Here is a 14,041-nt window from a genome sequence, read left to right as displayed (position 1 = left end):
TAACTCTAGATATGGGAAGAAGCAACAAGAGGGACTATTTTCCTGGACCAAGAGGCTAGTAAGACAGGTATGGTCCAGAGACTTTTGCTGCTCACAAGACCTGGTCCAATAACAGCACCCTGAGTGGTGAAGATCAATGAAATCTTCCCCGGACCTGGAATGAGCCTTCCCAGCATTGCGGGGCACAATGGGCATGAAATGCACTCAAAGCATGGTCAATATGTGGACCCTGCTGACTAGGAGTTGGCACTTGCCAGCTGCCTCTACAAAGATTATATCATGACCACTGCAAGCTGCTGACCTTCAACACCCCTTAAAAGGAGCTCAGGATGGAGATAAGAAATAAGGCACTCTGTGCTCTGGGAAAAGCCCAGAAGAACTGGCCTTCAGATAGTAAGATGTTTTCAGGTAAAGATTTTATGAGCCCAAATTCTTGCATCTTCTTGTACCTAGAGAAACACTAATGTCACAAACCAATGTCTGGCCCTGGTTCTCCTGGCTAGCACCTGAGCAGCTTTCCTACTTCTTTTAATCTTTGGGCCATATACCTTTAACTTTTTTGTTAAGTTTGTTTCTTCTAGAATACAAGAAATCTCCAAGTGGTAGTACAACAAGAATATCCTCTGACCAACCCAAAGACAATGCTGAAACAAATCACCCTATCATTCCATGGACTCTCATCTCCCTCCATAAATGCACACTGACAAAGAAGCAGGCAAAGGGAGCCCAGAGCCCCATGACACCCCTGTACAGCCTGAAGAAGCCAGAGTGGTCATTGTTCCTCTTCTCCTGAGACTCAGTTCCCAAATGCCTAAGGGGGCAATAGGTAGATAGTTAGACATGAACAGGGTATGAACAGGGGCCAAAGAATTGGCCCTAAAAATAAAGGAAGGGAGGAATGTGGTGACCCAGGGACTAAAAAGCAGATAAAACCAAAAAGGGTCTTGGAATGCAGGAACGGAAAAAGCAGACACATATGGTCCTTCCCTCCCCCATGTCATAACTATTAACAGATTTCAGGTCCTCCTGAGCAGTATAACCTGTCTCCCCTCCTACCCCACACAAGGAAGGTATTTGCCTTACTCTTCCCTACCCAATATGCATGTCTCATTCAATCAGCAAGTGACCCTCAAGATACCTATCCCATTCCTTGTACTTGTACCCTGGGTATAAAAGTGGACTAAGGACTGTTCAACGTTGGTTCTCCCTTGAGCTGGCTCACTGTTGTAACAGCGTCTCTCATTCTTTTTTCTTTCTTTTTTTAAAAACTTTATTTATTCTTTTATTGAAGGGTAATTGTTTTACAGAATTTTGCTGTTTTCTGTCAAAGCTCAACATGAATCAGCCATAGCTATACATATATCCCCTCCCTTTTGAACCTCCCTCCCAACTCCCTCCCAATCCCAACCCTTTTGATGCAGAGCCCCTGTTTGAATTTCCTGAGCCATACAGCAAATTTCCCTTGACTATCTATTTTACATATGGTAATGTAAGTTTCCATGTTGCTCTTTCTCACCCTCTCCTCCCCTCTCCCCATGTCCCTAAGTCTATTGCCTCTCAGCCTTTTAACTAAGATCAAGTGTAGTATCTCTTCTAATCAGCATCTCCCACTCTAATAAACTTTATTTCCCTCTCATTCTATATGTCTGGAAATTCTTTTCCAACCTGTTAATGGCCCATGACAATATCTTCTATATTTGTGTTTGGAGATTCCTTGGTAAGCTGATTAAAGTTTGGGTCATATCTATTTTGATCCTGTAGTGTCTCTAGTGCTCCTATAGTATCTAAAGCTAGAAGAATCTCAATAAATATTTTTTGAATGAATAACAGTGATTGAGTCAATAGATGAGGTTTATTTAATTTTCTGGCCTTTCTAAAATTAGATTAAAAGGAATATGAGTTGTAAATTCCTGTAAAATTACTAGATTTTATGCTTTCCTTAATTACTGTAACACTAACAATCAATCAGATGAAAACAGGACCTCTGGTAGATCCTTCTCAACAGTTAGTACTATTATTATGGAAAAAAAACCCCCCTGAAAAGTGTTTTTGAAGAGTTTGAACAGTTTAAAGTGTATTTAATCCAAAATTTCTCATAAATTTCATTGGAATTCACTGAGTATGATATTTGATCTCATTCTTATTTTTATTATGCTGTATTTGATTTTGAATTTTTCTTTTATTTAGTAGCACAGAGAGCAACTTTATAGAGGCATTTTATCACATAAAGGAAAATGTAATGTTTACTCATAAGATTCATTCATCACAGTAGTTTAGTCGGCAAGGGGGAAAAGGTCTATTCTTCAGAGAAATGGTGATTTAGGATATTCAGGAAATCCCTTCCAAAATCCTGTACATTTAGATATCTTCACATAGATAGTAAGCAAAATAATCCATATGCTTCTGCCTTAGTTCTCATGCTTTTCTATCTGTTTGGATATTATCTACAAAGTTTTCTGTTTCAATAGTGATATAAATGTTGATAATATGTTTATAATCCTTAGTGTATTTCCTCTTGGCCCTGTTGTCACATTTGATTCGCTGGAGTATTTCCCATGAGCCTTGGCCATATGGTGGATAAAGCAACATTTGCCTCATGCAGGTTAAAATTCATATAGAAATCACATCCAGAAAGGACCACAGTAACTCCATATCTTGCTTCCCTTCACTGTGTTTGCTCCCCTGGCTTCCATGTAACATGTATCAAGGAAATTTATCTATAGAAATAAGGTAATTTCAAATGTGGTGAGATAAAGTATTCTTAGAAATGCTCGATATCTTATCCTAAAATTGAAATAGTGATCAAGTTTTTAAAATAGCTTCAGTCACCTGAAGTGATGCATTTGTACAAAAAAAGGTAAGACTGTAAAGTAAAAGCCAATGACAGCTTTTTCTTAGCATTGATTTATACATTCTTAGCTTAACTTTTCATTACATGGAGATGAATAATTTGGAGTTGCCTTTCCTTTCTGTAAATATCAAGGGTTATGAAGAATGAGCACATTAATACTTTCTGTTTGTCTTACTAATTATTTATTCATTGTTAGAAAGTTACTCTTTGAGTTTGGTCCTCTTCATTGAATATATGTTTGATAAATAACACATGCTTCAGTTCAAGCAGAAAGAATTTAGAATACCAATTTGACTATTTACTAGCTATATGATTTTGTTTAAAATTTAGCCTCTCATTGTTAGGTTATTCAAACATTACATAAAAATATTGTTATGAGTCCGTTAGATAACTGCATAAATCTTATCATTGTCTCTCAAACGAGTTTCCTCAAAGATGGTTATTATTTTTTATATTGGGATCATCTTCCTCAAAGGTAATAATTGATTTTACTTTTAGGAATAATAATAAAAATAGTATTTACTCTGGGAATGCATGCCTTAAAATTTTTATATAATATCACTTTTCTTTTAATTAAATTAGCCCTCATAATAATTCCATGAAATATAATAGTCATGTTCATAGTGGAAAAGAAACCTATAACAACCTATACAACTCAGAGAGTTGTATTTTTAATAATTTCTCTTGGAATACAAATCCCTAATAGCCTCACACATTTTTAACTAAAGTTAAGTCCTGATGCCATATTTTTATAAGAATTTATTTCCTTTTTAAGTTAAAAATTGTCTTCAGGCATAGATAACAGTTAAAACATAGACAATTAGGGGAGAAGCAACATTTCTAGGAAAATATACAGATTTTGAGAGTGACTTAGGCCTTTACAGTTTTCTCTTCATTATTCCTATTCATACTTATTGGTGCTTTAATTTGATTTCCCTTTTTCATTAAGAAAGAAACAAGGACTTTTTTTTTTTTTTTTAAATTAGGGGTCTGAGAGAAACAGGACTCTGAACTAATTGTAGGACTAGCAAAGGCAGTCATAAAGTAATAATCTGAAAATAATCTAAATTAACTCTTATGAATTTTTTTTTCCCCCTTACAGTCATGATGATGTTTTTCCATGGTATTAGATGTCAGCAAACACAATCAGGAGTGGAATGAATCATTCTAGAAAAAGGTTAGGGTTGTTATAAAACCAGGCTATTACCCAATATATCAAATTTAATAAATATTCTGTTCTCTTCTGTGACAAGTTATTCTAGCTTATAAACCTAACACCAAGAAAAAGATCCTCAAGTGAAAGGAAAAGATAAGGAAGTGTAATACTGTGTCGTATGCAAAGGGTGAAAACTGCCTTGAGGATATATGTGTTCATAGAATTACTTATGATTTCCTTAGGAGTCTTAAAGTTATGAAGAGAAAATTCAGTACACATAGAGAATGTGAGAAGCTAATTTGTTTCCAATTATATTGTTGAATTTAGAGAGCTTCCCACTCGTGTCTCACAATTTATATAAAATAAGGAATGTAATCTTTAATAGACATTTAAATATTGTCACTTTTTTAAATTGGTGAATTTGGGGAATGCTAGTGATCTTTTCTCAAAGAAGCCATGCTTACACTTTACTATGGAATAGCATATGTGTCGTGAAAATCACTTCCAGTTATCTTATTTAACACAATGGCCAGCATTTGTTTATCATATAGGTTAATTTTCACTTTCAATGAGCCACATGCCTGTTTCGACAATGAGATCCAAGACACTGTTGCTAAGTCACTTCAGTCATATCTGACTCTTTGAGACCCTATGGACTGTAGCCTGCCAGGCTCCTTTGTACATGGGGATTCTCCTGGCTGAATACTGGAGTGGATTGCCATGCCCTCCTCCGGGGCATCTTCCCAACCTAAAGATGGAACCCACATCTCTTATGTCTCCTGAATTGGCAGGCATGTACTTTACCACCAGTGCCACCTGGGAAGCCCTTATCCAAGACACTAGAATTCATTACAAAGGAAGGGACAGAAAGGAATATGTAACTTGTTATCCTAAGTTCCATGGGACTAAGGGAAAAAAAAAGCTTGAATGAGTTGTAAGGAAAAAAAAAAAACTCGGAAATAATGTCTTAGAAGTTTGGATATATTCTTCATTACTTTACCAAAACCATCCCAGGAATGGTTAACACCTCACATTCCAGAAGTGGTTTACAGATCAGAGTCATCAGTTCCGTTCAGTTCAGTCGCTCAGTCATGTATGACTCTTAGACACAGTTGTTAATTATAGATGATTTTTGTTAACTGAGAACAATGACTTTTATATTTGTAAATATGTATCAAATTCTGGGTTGCCTGAATTTATTGAGGAAACTCAGCTTCCTTTTAACATAAATTCATTATTATTACCGTTAAATGGAATGAAAAAATAAAGGTTTTCATTGCTATTTCATGTTTATACTAATACACTGACAAAATAGAGATTCTATTAAGGGAATATTAATGTAGACACTTCCTAGGTGGCAGAGTTGGTAAATAATCTGTTTGCCAATGCAAGATTTGCAAGAGACTTGGGCTCAATACTTGGATGGGGAAGATCCCCTGAAGTAGAAGATGGCACCTGCACTCCAGTATTCTTGCCTGGAAAATTCTATGGGCACAGGAGCCTGGTGGGCTACAGTCAATGGGGCTGCAAAGTGTTGGACACTTCTGAGAAACAGAAACGGACAGAAAATACTAGTAACATTTAGATGGAATAAATTTTGAAGAAAAAATATTCTCTGGAAGGTAATGTTTGTTTTCAGATATCCATATACTTTGGTTGAGAGCTTAGCTGAAGAGCCAATTGAGCGAAGCAACCATCTGTGGGATTATGACTGAACACCTCTAAGTGAGAGTCCTGCCCATGCAGAATGATATGTCAGCATCACAGGAGCCTTGATTGGCCTTGGATAGCTGGTCCCTCAACATCCCTCCTGGCAGGACTCCGCGGGGTCCCTAAGGGAGCGCCACCCTGTTCTTTGGGACCAGGGTCAGGTGCAGAGAGCCCTTCATCCTGGGACTGGATGCAGGCAGAAATGTAGTCACCCCATCACCCATCACGGCGCCCAATTTGTAGGGAACCTGGTGCTAAACCATTCATAGATGACCTAATTCTGGTTTGGGATTTCCTATGTAGCAGAGCTGCATAGGAATCAACAAACTTCCATCTAGTCAAGGCTGTGGTTTTCCCAGTAGTTATGTATGGATATGAGAGTTGGACTGTGAAGAAAGCTGAGCACTGAAGAATTGATGCATTTGAATTGTGATGTTGGAGAAGACTCTTGAGAGTCCCTTGGACTGCAAGGAGATCCAACCAGTCCATTCTAAAGGAGATGAGTCCTGGGTGTTCTTTGGAAGGAATGAGTCTAAAGCTGAAACTCCAGTACTTTGGCCATGTCATGCAAAGAGTTGACTCATTGGAAAAGACTCTGATGCTGGGAGGGATTGGCAGCAGGAGGAGAAGGGGACAACAGAGGATGAGATGGCTGGATGGCGTTTCTGACTCAATGGATGTGAGTTTGAGTGAACTCTAGGAGTTGGTGATGGACAGGGAGGCCTGGCATGCTGCAATTCATGGGGTTGCAAAGAGTCAGACAGGACTGAGAAACTGAACTGAACTGAGCTGACTGATGTAGCAGAGCAGCTCCGTTGCTGCTATCTACTTAAAGCTTCAATAATTTGGCCAGTTGATGCCAACAGCTGACTCATTGGAAAAGATTATGATGCTGGGAAAGATTGAGGGCAGAAGGAGAAGAGGACATCAGAGGCATGGCATCACCATGGCATGATGGCATGGATGACATCACCAATGCAATAGACATGAACTTGAGCAAACTCTAGCAGATAGTGAGGGACAGGGAAGTCTGGCGTGCTGCAGTCCACGGGGTCACAATGAGTCAGACACTATTTGGAGACTGAACAACACATTTTGGTTTCCTTAACTCATAACACAGATGCAATCTACTAAACATCCACTCTGCCTCCTCTCTTGACTGTCTAATATCTGAGAAGACTGCTGAAGCAAATCCATTGTCTGGATTCCTTTATTCCATTATTTGGGGCCTTAGAAGAGGAGTATGAGGTTGGGAAGTTAATATGAGTCTAAGTGGAAACTTAGAAAACTATCAGGTTATTAAATATTTCATTCCAATGACTTTCATTTTGGAGACATATCCACTGGGTGACTTTTTCCTGACACATTTAGGTTTTCTATATTACAGTAGAGAATAGCAATACAAGGAACCAGCTGACACAAACTAGGATAGGATGATTTTATGGGGCTTGAAAAAAGACGAAGTCTTTCCCAACAAGGAGGGAATCCTCTAAGTGTGGGGGGTGGGGCATTTTACAAGTCAACAGGTAGCATTTATTTTACTGTATTTCCTAGGTTTTAGAAAGATCTAGGTGATGACCCCTGCTTTTTCAATTCAGGTATGTGATTTGGATAAGATTTTTAAAAATTATTTCTACTTTGATTCCAACCTGTAAAACAGGGATTTGATAAAGAAATATTCTATGTGAAACACACATACTGGCATATGGTAAAAACTTACTTTAAAGTAAGTTACCTATTTTTATTAACTTGTTTTTAAAAATCTCCTGAATTATGTTAGCATGGCATAGTAAGTTTACTTTCAGAAACAAATCCCATTGTTATACATGGATAATCCCCTTTTCTGTGTCTTCCCTTTGTGTTTTCTTCTGACGGTTACTTAAAAGAAGTAGTAAAATGAGAAACAACACAGAAATAAGAGATTTTATCCTCCTGGGACTGTCGGATGACCCACAACTTCAGGTTGTGATCTTTGTCTTTGTGCTCATCACCTACATGCTCAGCATCACTGGGAACTTGACCATTATCACCCTGACCCTGCTGGATATCCACCTCCAGACCCCCATGTATTTCTTCCTCAGGAGTTTCTCCATATTGGAAGTTTCATTCACAACTGTCACTATTCCCAAGTTCTTGGCCACCATTATTACGGGAGATAAAACTATCTCTTTTAATGATTGTATGACTCAGTTATTTTTTTTTTTCATTTTCTTGGAAGTCACTGAGATTTACCTTCTGGTTGCCATGTCCTATGACTGCTACATTGCCATCTGCAAACCGCTGCATTACTTGACCATCATGAATCACAGAGTCTGCACGCTGCTTGTCTTGGCCTCTTGGCTGACTTCATTCTTAATTATATTCCCAATACTCATGTTCTTCATACAGCTTGATTACTGTAAGTCCAATGTTATCAACCATTTTACTTGTGATTATTTCCCTTTATTATACCTTTCTTGTTCAGACACCAAATTCCTAGAGATACTGGGGTTTTCCTGTGCTGTGTTTATCCTCTTGTTCACTTTAGCATTAATAATTCTGTCCTACACATATGTCATCAGAACAATTTTGAGGATCCCTTCTACCACTCAGAGGACAAAGGCCTTTTCCACGTGTTCGTCCCACATGATTGTCATCTCCATCTCTTATGGCAGCTGCATTTTCATGTATGTGAATCCATCTGCAAAAGACAGGGTGTCTTTGAGCAAGGGAGTGGCTGTGCTAAATACCTCAGTAGCACCCATGCTGAACCCCTTTATCTACACTCTTAGGAATCAGCAAGTCAAGAGAGCCTTCATGGACATGGCAAGGAAGACTATGTTTTTCTCAAGGAAATGAAAATATAAAAGTCCCTGTTTCATGAATTCGAGGCATATGAATGAAAAGCAATTAAATTAAACTCCAGGTTTTTCAAAATTTATTAATATCCACACAGCCTCCCTAGATTCATTTTCATCATTTATATTTTTATTGTCAGCAGTTTACTAAGGATATTTGCATATGTTTATTTTATTTTTGCCATTTAAATTTGAACTTTTCATATATGTACATATATATATACATACACATTTTTTTTTTTTCCATTCAGATTGCAAACCTTCTCTCATGTACTTTTCTTCTGGTGAAATTTTAAAATGCAAGAGATAATAGCATTTTGTGATTTCACCAGAATTACTCTTTTCAGTAATTGAGTAAATATTGTATCATGTTTAATCTTATTTTTTATTACCACACAAGGATAATAAACATAATCTTACAGTCTCATTAGAACATTACATATACTCTCCTTTTCATATTGTGGCCAATTTAGGAACTATGTGGAAAACAGTACAACTTAGAAGAATGATGTAGTTACACTTTCTTGAGAAATCAAAAAACTTTCTCATTACTTAATTTAATATTTTCTGTGCTGTATAATTTATCAGCTCAAAGACTATTATAATGAAGAAAACATGAAAGCTATTAGGGAAAACTATGAAATAGCCTCCACTTCTTGGGGAACTCCAAAATTAGCATATGTATCATAATAATTCTTTTAAAATACCTGAAGAAATTATCAATTAAAAACAATACACAACGTGAGAGTTGCAAGTTAAATTTTATTTGGAGCAATATGAGGATTGCAATCCGGGAGACAGACCTCAGATATCTGTGAGAAACAGATGTAAAGAGGTATAGGGGAAGGACAGTATATATATGATTTGTTAAAAGTGGAGTACATGTATTCAAGCACATTTCTTTTTGTAGAAAGTTTCTGGTCGACTCATGAAAAGTCTGCTAGTTATGAGAAACAATCATCACCATGAAGAATTTTAGTGTTTTTGTTGATATGAGGAGACACAAGAATTGGGCTCATAAAATCAGCTCCTGAGGCTGTTTAACTATCTGAAGGCCTGTCCTGCCAGTTTTCCCAGAGCACAAAATCCCTCAGTCCTGCTCTCCACACTGAACTCCTTCAGGCGGTGTTGAACATCAGCAGCTGCACAGCACATAATTTAACCCTTGCAGAGACAGATGGCAAGCACTCATGACAAGTGCCAATTTGTAGCTGACAAAATAAATATTATTGGATACCAAAGATGACCACATTTACTGTGGTCAGTTGTATATTTGAATAAAAGCTTGATGTTAAGCTGATCTTTTGATAATCAGTAGCTAAGGGGTGTTATAACTTTCTCATATTTGTGACTATTCTGAGATAATAGCTTGTACATACAATTCTTTTAATTGCCTCTTTAAGTGATATGCCTAATCAATAGGAGTAAAGAAGGTAACAAGAGCAAAGTTTTACCATATATAAACTTGAGGGTTTTTGTTAAAAATGCTTATTTAAGCATTATCATATTGGAAAATGTACTGATCAGAATTTATATGAATAATCATGCAAGATCATGCAATTCTGGCCCTAAACACTTTTTTCTTTTCTGTTTTCCATGAAGTCGAAAATTTATATAATGATGAAAGGTACTCAAACACATCCCTTATTTTTTTTTGTTTTTTTTTTAAATTTTATTTTATTTTTTAACTTTACAATATTGTATTGGTTTTGCCATATATCAACATGAATCTGCCACACGTACACATGTGTTCAGGATAGGGAACACATCCCTCATTTTTAAACCATTATTATACAAAGACTGTAACCATAACTCAGAGGCAAGTTTTTCCTGATATTCACATACCATACTCAATTGAGAGTCTTAGATCTATCATTTGATGAAACACAAGAAAAACAACTTATAAAAATAATACTGAGTATTCCACATTGTAGGGAAGTCATGCCATTACTTTCTCCTTCCCTCATGCTGAAACATTTATAATTTCTAAGCTCAACCTGTATTTTCACATGGTGAAATTTAGACTTGATTGAGGATTGTGAGTTCTTATTCACTCAATAAATATATACCATAAATAATAGATAGGTTAGTTCTGGGAATTAAAAATCTGTAAAAATTTTACAAAATTTATATAGGAGCCTACGCTGATATTATCAGATAATGCAGCTCTCTACATCATTCTATACAAACTCTTTGGTGTTTAATTTAAATGTTTGTTATCAGTATAATCATTTTGATTATCAATAGCAGGGATCAACACAAACTTTTTCTGTAAAAGGGTAATACATTAATAATTTAGGGTTTGCAGGCATAGTGTCCCTGATGCAATTACTCAGTTCTTCCTGTCTTTATTTTTGATGCAGCTATGAGCAACATGTAAATGAAAGGGCTCAGGTGTGTTCAATAAAACTTTTAACAAAAATAGGTGGTGGGTCAGATTTCCCAGTGAGCGAAGGATCGTCCACCAACCTCCTGTCTTAGAATTTTCCTAAACATTGACCCATATATTATTTCTTATTTAAAATAAGGTAGTATGACTAATAGGTCCATCTAGTCAAAGCTATGGTTTTTCCAGTAGTCATGTATGGATGTGAGAGTTGGACTATAAAGAAAGCTGAGTGCTGAAGAATTGATGCTTTGAAATGTTGTGTTGGAGAAGACTCTTGAGAGTTCTTTGGACAGCAAAGTGATCCAAATAGTCCATCCTAAAGGAAATCATTCCTGAATCTTCATTGGAAGGACTGATATTGAAGCTGAAACTCTAATACATTGGCCACCTGATGTGAAGAACTGACTCATTTGAAGAAACCCTGATGCTGGGAAGGAAGGAAGGTGGGAGGAGAAGGGGACAAGAGAGGATGAGATGGTTGGATGGCATCACTGACTCAATGGACATGAGTTTGAGTGAACTCTGGGAGTTGGTGATGGACAGGGAATTCATGGTGTCGCAAAGAGTCGTACACGACTGAGTTATTGAACTGAACTGAACTGAACTGAAGAGTGAAATTTTCAGAAATCCACATTATTCCTGAGATTCATTTTCTCAAACAAAATGTCTTATGTTGTAACATTTTATACTTCATCAAAAACATATGAATAAAAAATTTACAGAAAATTCTGAAGCAATATTCAGCTTTATCCAATTTATTTGGTTCAACTTGCGGGGAAGTTCAGAATAGGAATAAATAAAAAGGAATCATATAACTGTAGTGAAAGAGTTTTGAGAGAATATGAATGAAGAAATAATTGACCAGAACTTTATTTTTTAATGCTACAGTTAGTTGCATTTACTGGAGAAAAAGATAAACTTTTGGATGGTATCCTTAAAGGCTTGCTTCACTTGCTGGTTCCTCAGTGTATATATAAACGGATTCATCATAGGAGCAACACAAGTATTCAGAATTGCTACTTCTTTCATCAAGGATGCCTTTTCTTTTGCTGAAGGGTTGATATACACAAATATACAGCTTCCATAAGAGATGGAAATGACAATCATGTGAGAGGAGCATGTAGAAAATGCCTTTTTCCTCTGACTGGCAGAAGGCAGCCTCAGAATTGTCTTGATGATGAACATGTAGGATAGAATTATTAATGCCAAAGTAAAAAGCAGAATCACTATTGCAGAGTAAAATCCAATCACTTCAAGGAGCCATGTGTCTGAGCATGATAGTTGCAAGAGAGGGAAATAGTCACAAGTAAAGTGATCAATGATATTAGAACCACAGTAATCTAACTGGAGAAAAAGAATAACTGGTGGGAAAATGTTTAAGAACCCCACCAGCCAAGCACAAAAGACAAGCAACACACAGAATCTGTTGTTCATGATGGTTGTGTAATGCAGGGGTTTGCAGATAGCTACATAGCGATCATAGGACATGGCAGTTAGAAGATAAAATTCAGTGATACCCAAGAAAATGAAGAAAAACAGCTGAGTTGTACAATTGTTGTATGAAATTGCTTTGTCCCTGGTGATAATTGTGCCCAGAAATCTAGGAATACAGACAGTTGTAAAGGAGATTTCTAATATAGAGAAGTTCCTGAGGAAAAAATACATAGGTGTCTGTAGATGGGAGTCCACCAAGGTGAGAATGATGATGGTCAAATTTCCAGTGACACTTAATATATATGTGATGATTAAAAAGAGAAAAATCACAATCTGAAGCTCTGGGTCATCTGATAGCCCCAGAAGAATGAATTCTGTGGGTCTTGTGTGGTTTTTCATTTCTGATTATTTTCTCTCTCATTAGAACAGAAAATGTATGCTCTCCCTGAAGTTGCTCAGTCATGTCTGACTCTTTGCAATCCTATGGACTGTAGCCTACCAGGCTCCTCTGTCCAATCAAATTTTCCAAGCAAGAGTACTCGAGTGGGTTGCCATTTCCTTCTCCAATATGCTCTCCCTATAGGACTTAAAAAACGTTAAAAGATATTTGCGGATAGAATACAAAAGTTTTAAAGCTTCCATCATGAAGTAGTGTTTGACATTGAAAACCTCTCTTCCCATACAGTAACTTCTCCAGTTTCCTTTCAACCTTTCATTCAAGTAATGAATATTATCTGAAGTTAAATATTGAGCTCTCATCTTCAAAAATACACTCTCACAGGCCATGGATGAAATAAAAGTTACGTGTTAACATTTAAACTGGGACATTTCTTCTACTGTTTTCTTTATTAAGACTTCAAATTATTCTTTAAAATATTTAGCTTCTTTGGTGATAATATGATAATATTTAATTTATTTTTCTCCTTTACTCAGTACTATAAAAACCAGTATGCTTTGTAGATAATCTAAATACAGAGTTTATAATCTTACAGAGGCTATGTAGCCCTCTTCCACATTTATATATATTTTTTTAATTTAATTTTATTTTTAAACTTTACATAATTGTATTAGTTTTGCCAAATATCAAAATGAATCCATCACAGGTATACATGTGCTCCCCATCCTGAACCCCCCTCCCTCCTCCCTCCCCATACCATCCCTCTGGGTCGTCCCAGTGCACTAGCCCCAAGCATCCAGTTGAAGCCCACTTTGTTTAGGAAACTTTCACAAGTTTAAATGACTCTTGTACATAGTAAATATCTCACTTTAGAATATGTGTTTTCCATGGGAATATTTTTTTGGTGTTCTCTACTTTTATGGGTTTGGTTGATGCAACCCTTTCCCACATCATTGTTTTCTATTTCTGATAAAAGGCCGGAAGGACAAGAGAGTGTAACGTCTGCTACTAAAATAAATATTGTGTAAAAATAGTTTAGTTCATGCAATGAGCACATCAGTTTTCTTTTGTTTTACAATATGCTTTAGAAAGTGACTAAGTAGATGGTCAAAACTTTTACTGGGAAGCAGATATTCCTTTACGTAGAGAAGGTCATTTCATTTCTGTAACAGAAAACCATTTAACTTAAGAAAAGTTAATGAAAAGCCCTAGACTTATTGCTGCGCTGGTTCTTTAGGACTCTATGAATAGTTTTCTTGTTAGTAAA

At 36.5% G+C, this 14,041-nt stretch overlaps 2 protein-coding genes across 2 annotated transcripts; one reads left to right on the top strand and one right to left on the bottom strand.

Annotated features, from left to right (window-relative positions):
* The first annotated feature begins 7,613 nt into the window (after window positions 1-7,613).
* Window positions 7,614-8,555, top strand: LOC113893688 (olfactory receptor 6C1-like). Its single transcript, XM_027543566.1, has one exon. The coding sequence runs from the start codon at window positions 7,614-7,616 to the stop codon at window positions 8,553-8,555; it is 942 nt and encodes a 313-aa protein (XP_027399367.1).
* Window positions 8,556-11,831: 3,276 nt separating this feature from the next.
* Window positions 11,832-12,776, bottom strand: LOC113893481 (olfactory receptor 6C3-like). The gene has a single exon (XM_027543450.1). The coding sequence runs from the start codon at window positions 12,774-12,776 to the stop codon at window positions 11,832-11,834; it is 945 nt and encodes a 314-aa protein (XP_027399251.1).
* Window positions 12,777-14,041: the final 1,265 nt, after the last annotated feature.

This window comes from Bos indicus x Bos taurus, chromosome 5, assembly GCF_003369695.1.
Source record: "Bos indicus x Bos taurus breed Angus x Brahman F1 hybrid chromosome 5, Bos_hybrid_MaternalHap_v2.0, whole genome shotgun sequence".
NCBI classification, from domain to species: domain Eukaryota; kingdom Metazoa; phylum Chordata; class Mammalia; order Artiodactyla; family Bovidae; genus Bos; species Bos indicus x Bos taurus.
Note: the sequence above shows the minus strand (reverse complement) of the source record. Positions and strands in the feature narration are given on the sequence as shown.

What these genes read in the sequence shown, in the direction of transcription:
- LOC113893688 (XM_027543566.1), top strand. Translation starts at nt 7,614, where the DNA reads ATGAGAAACAACACAGAAATAAGAGATTTTATCCTCCTGGGACTGTCG.
- LOC113893481 (XM_027543450.1), bottom strand. Translation starts at nt 12,776, where the DNA reads ATGAAAAACCACACAAGACCCACAGAATTCATTCTTCTGGGGCTATCA.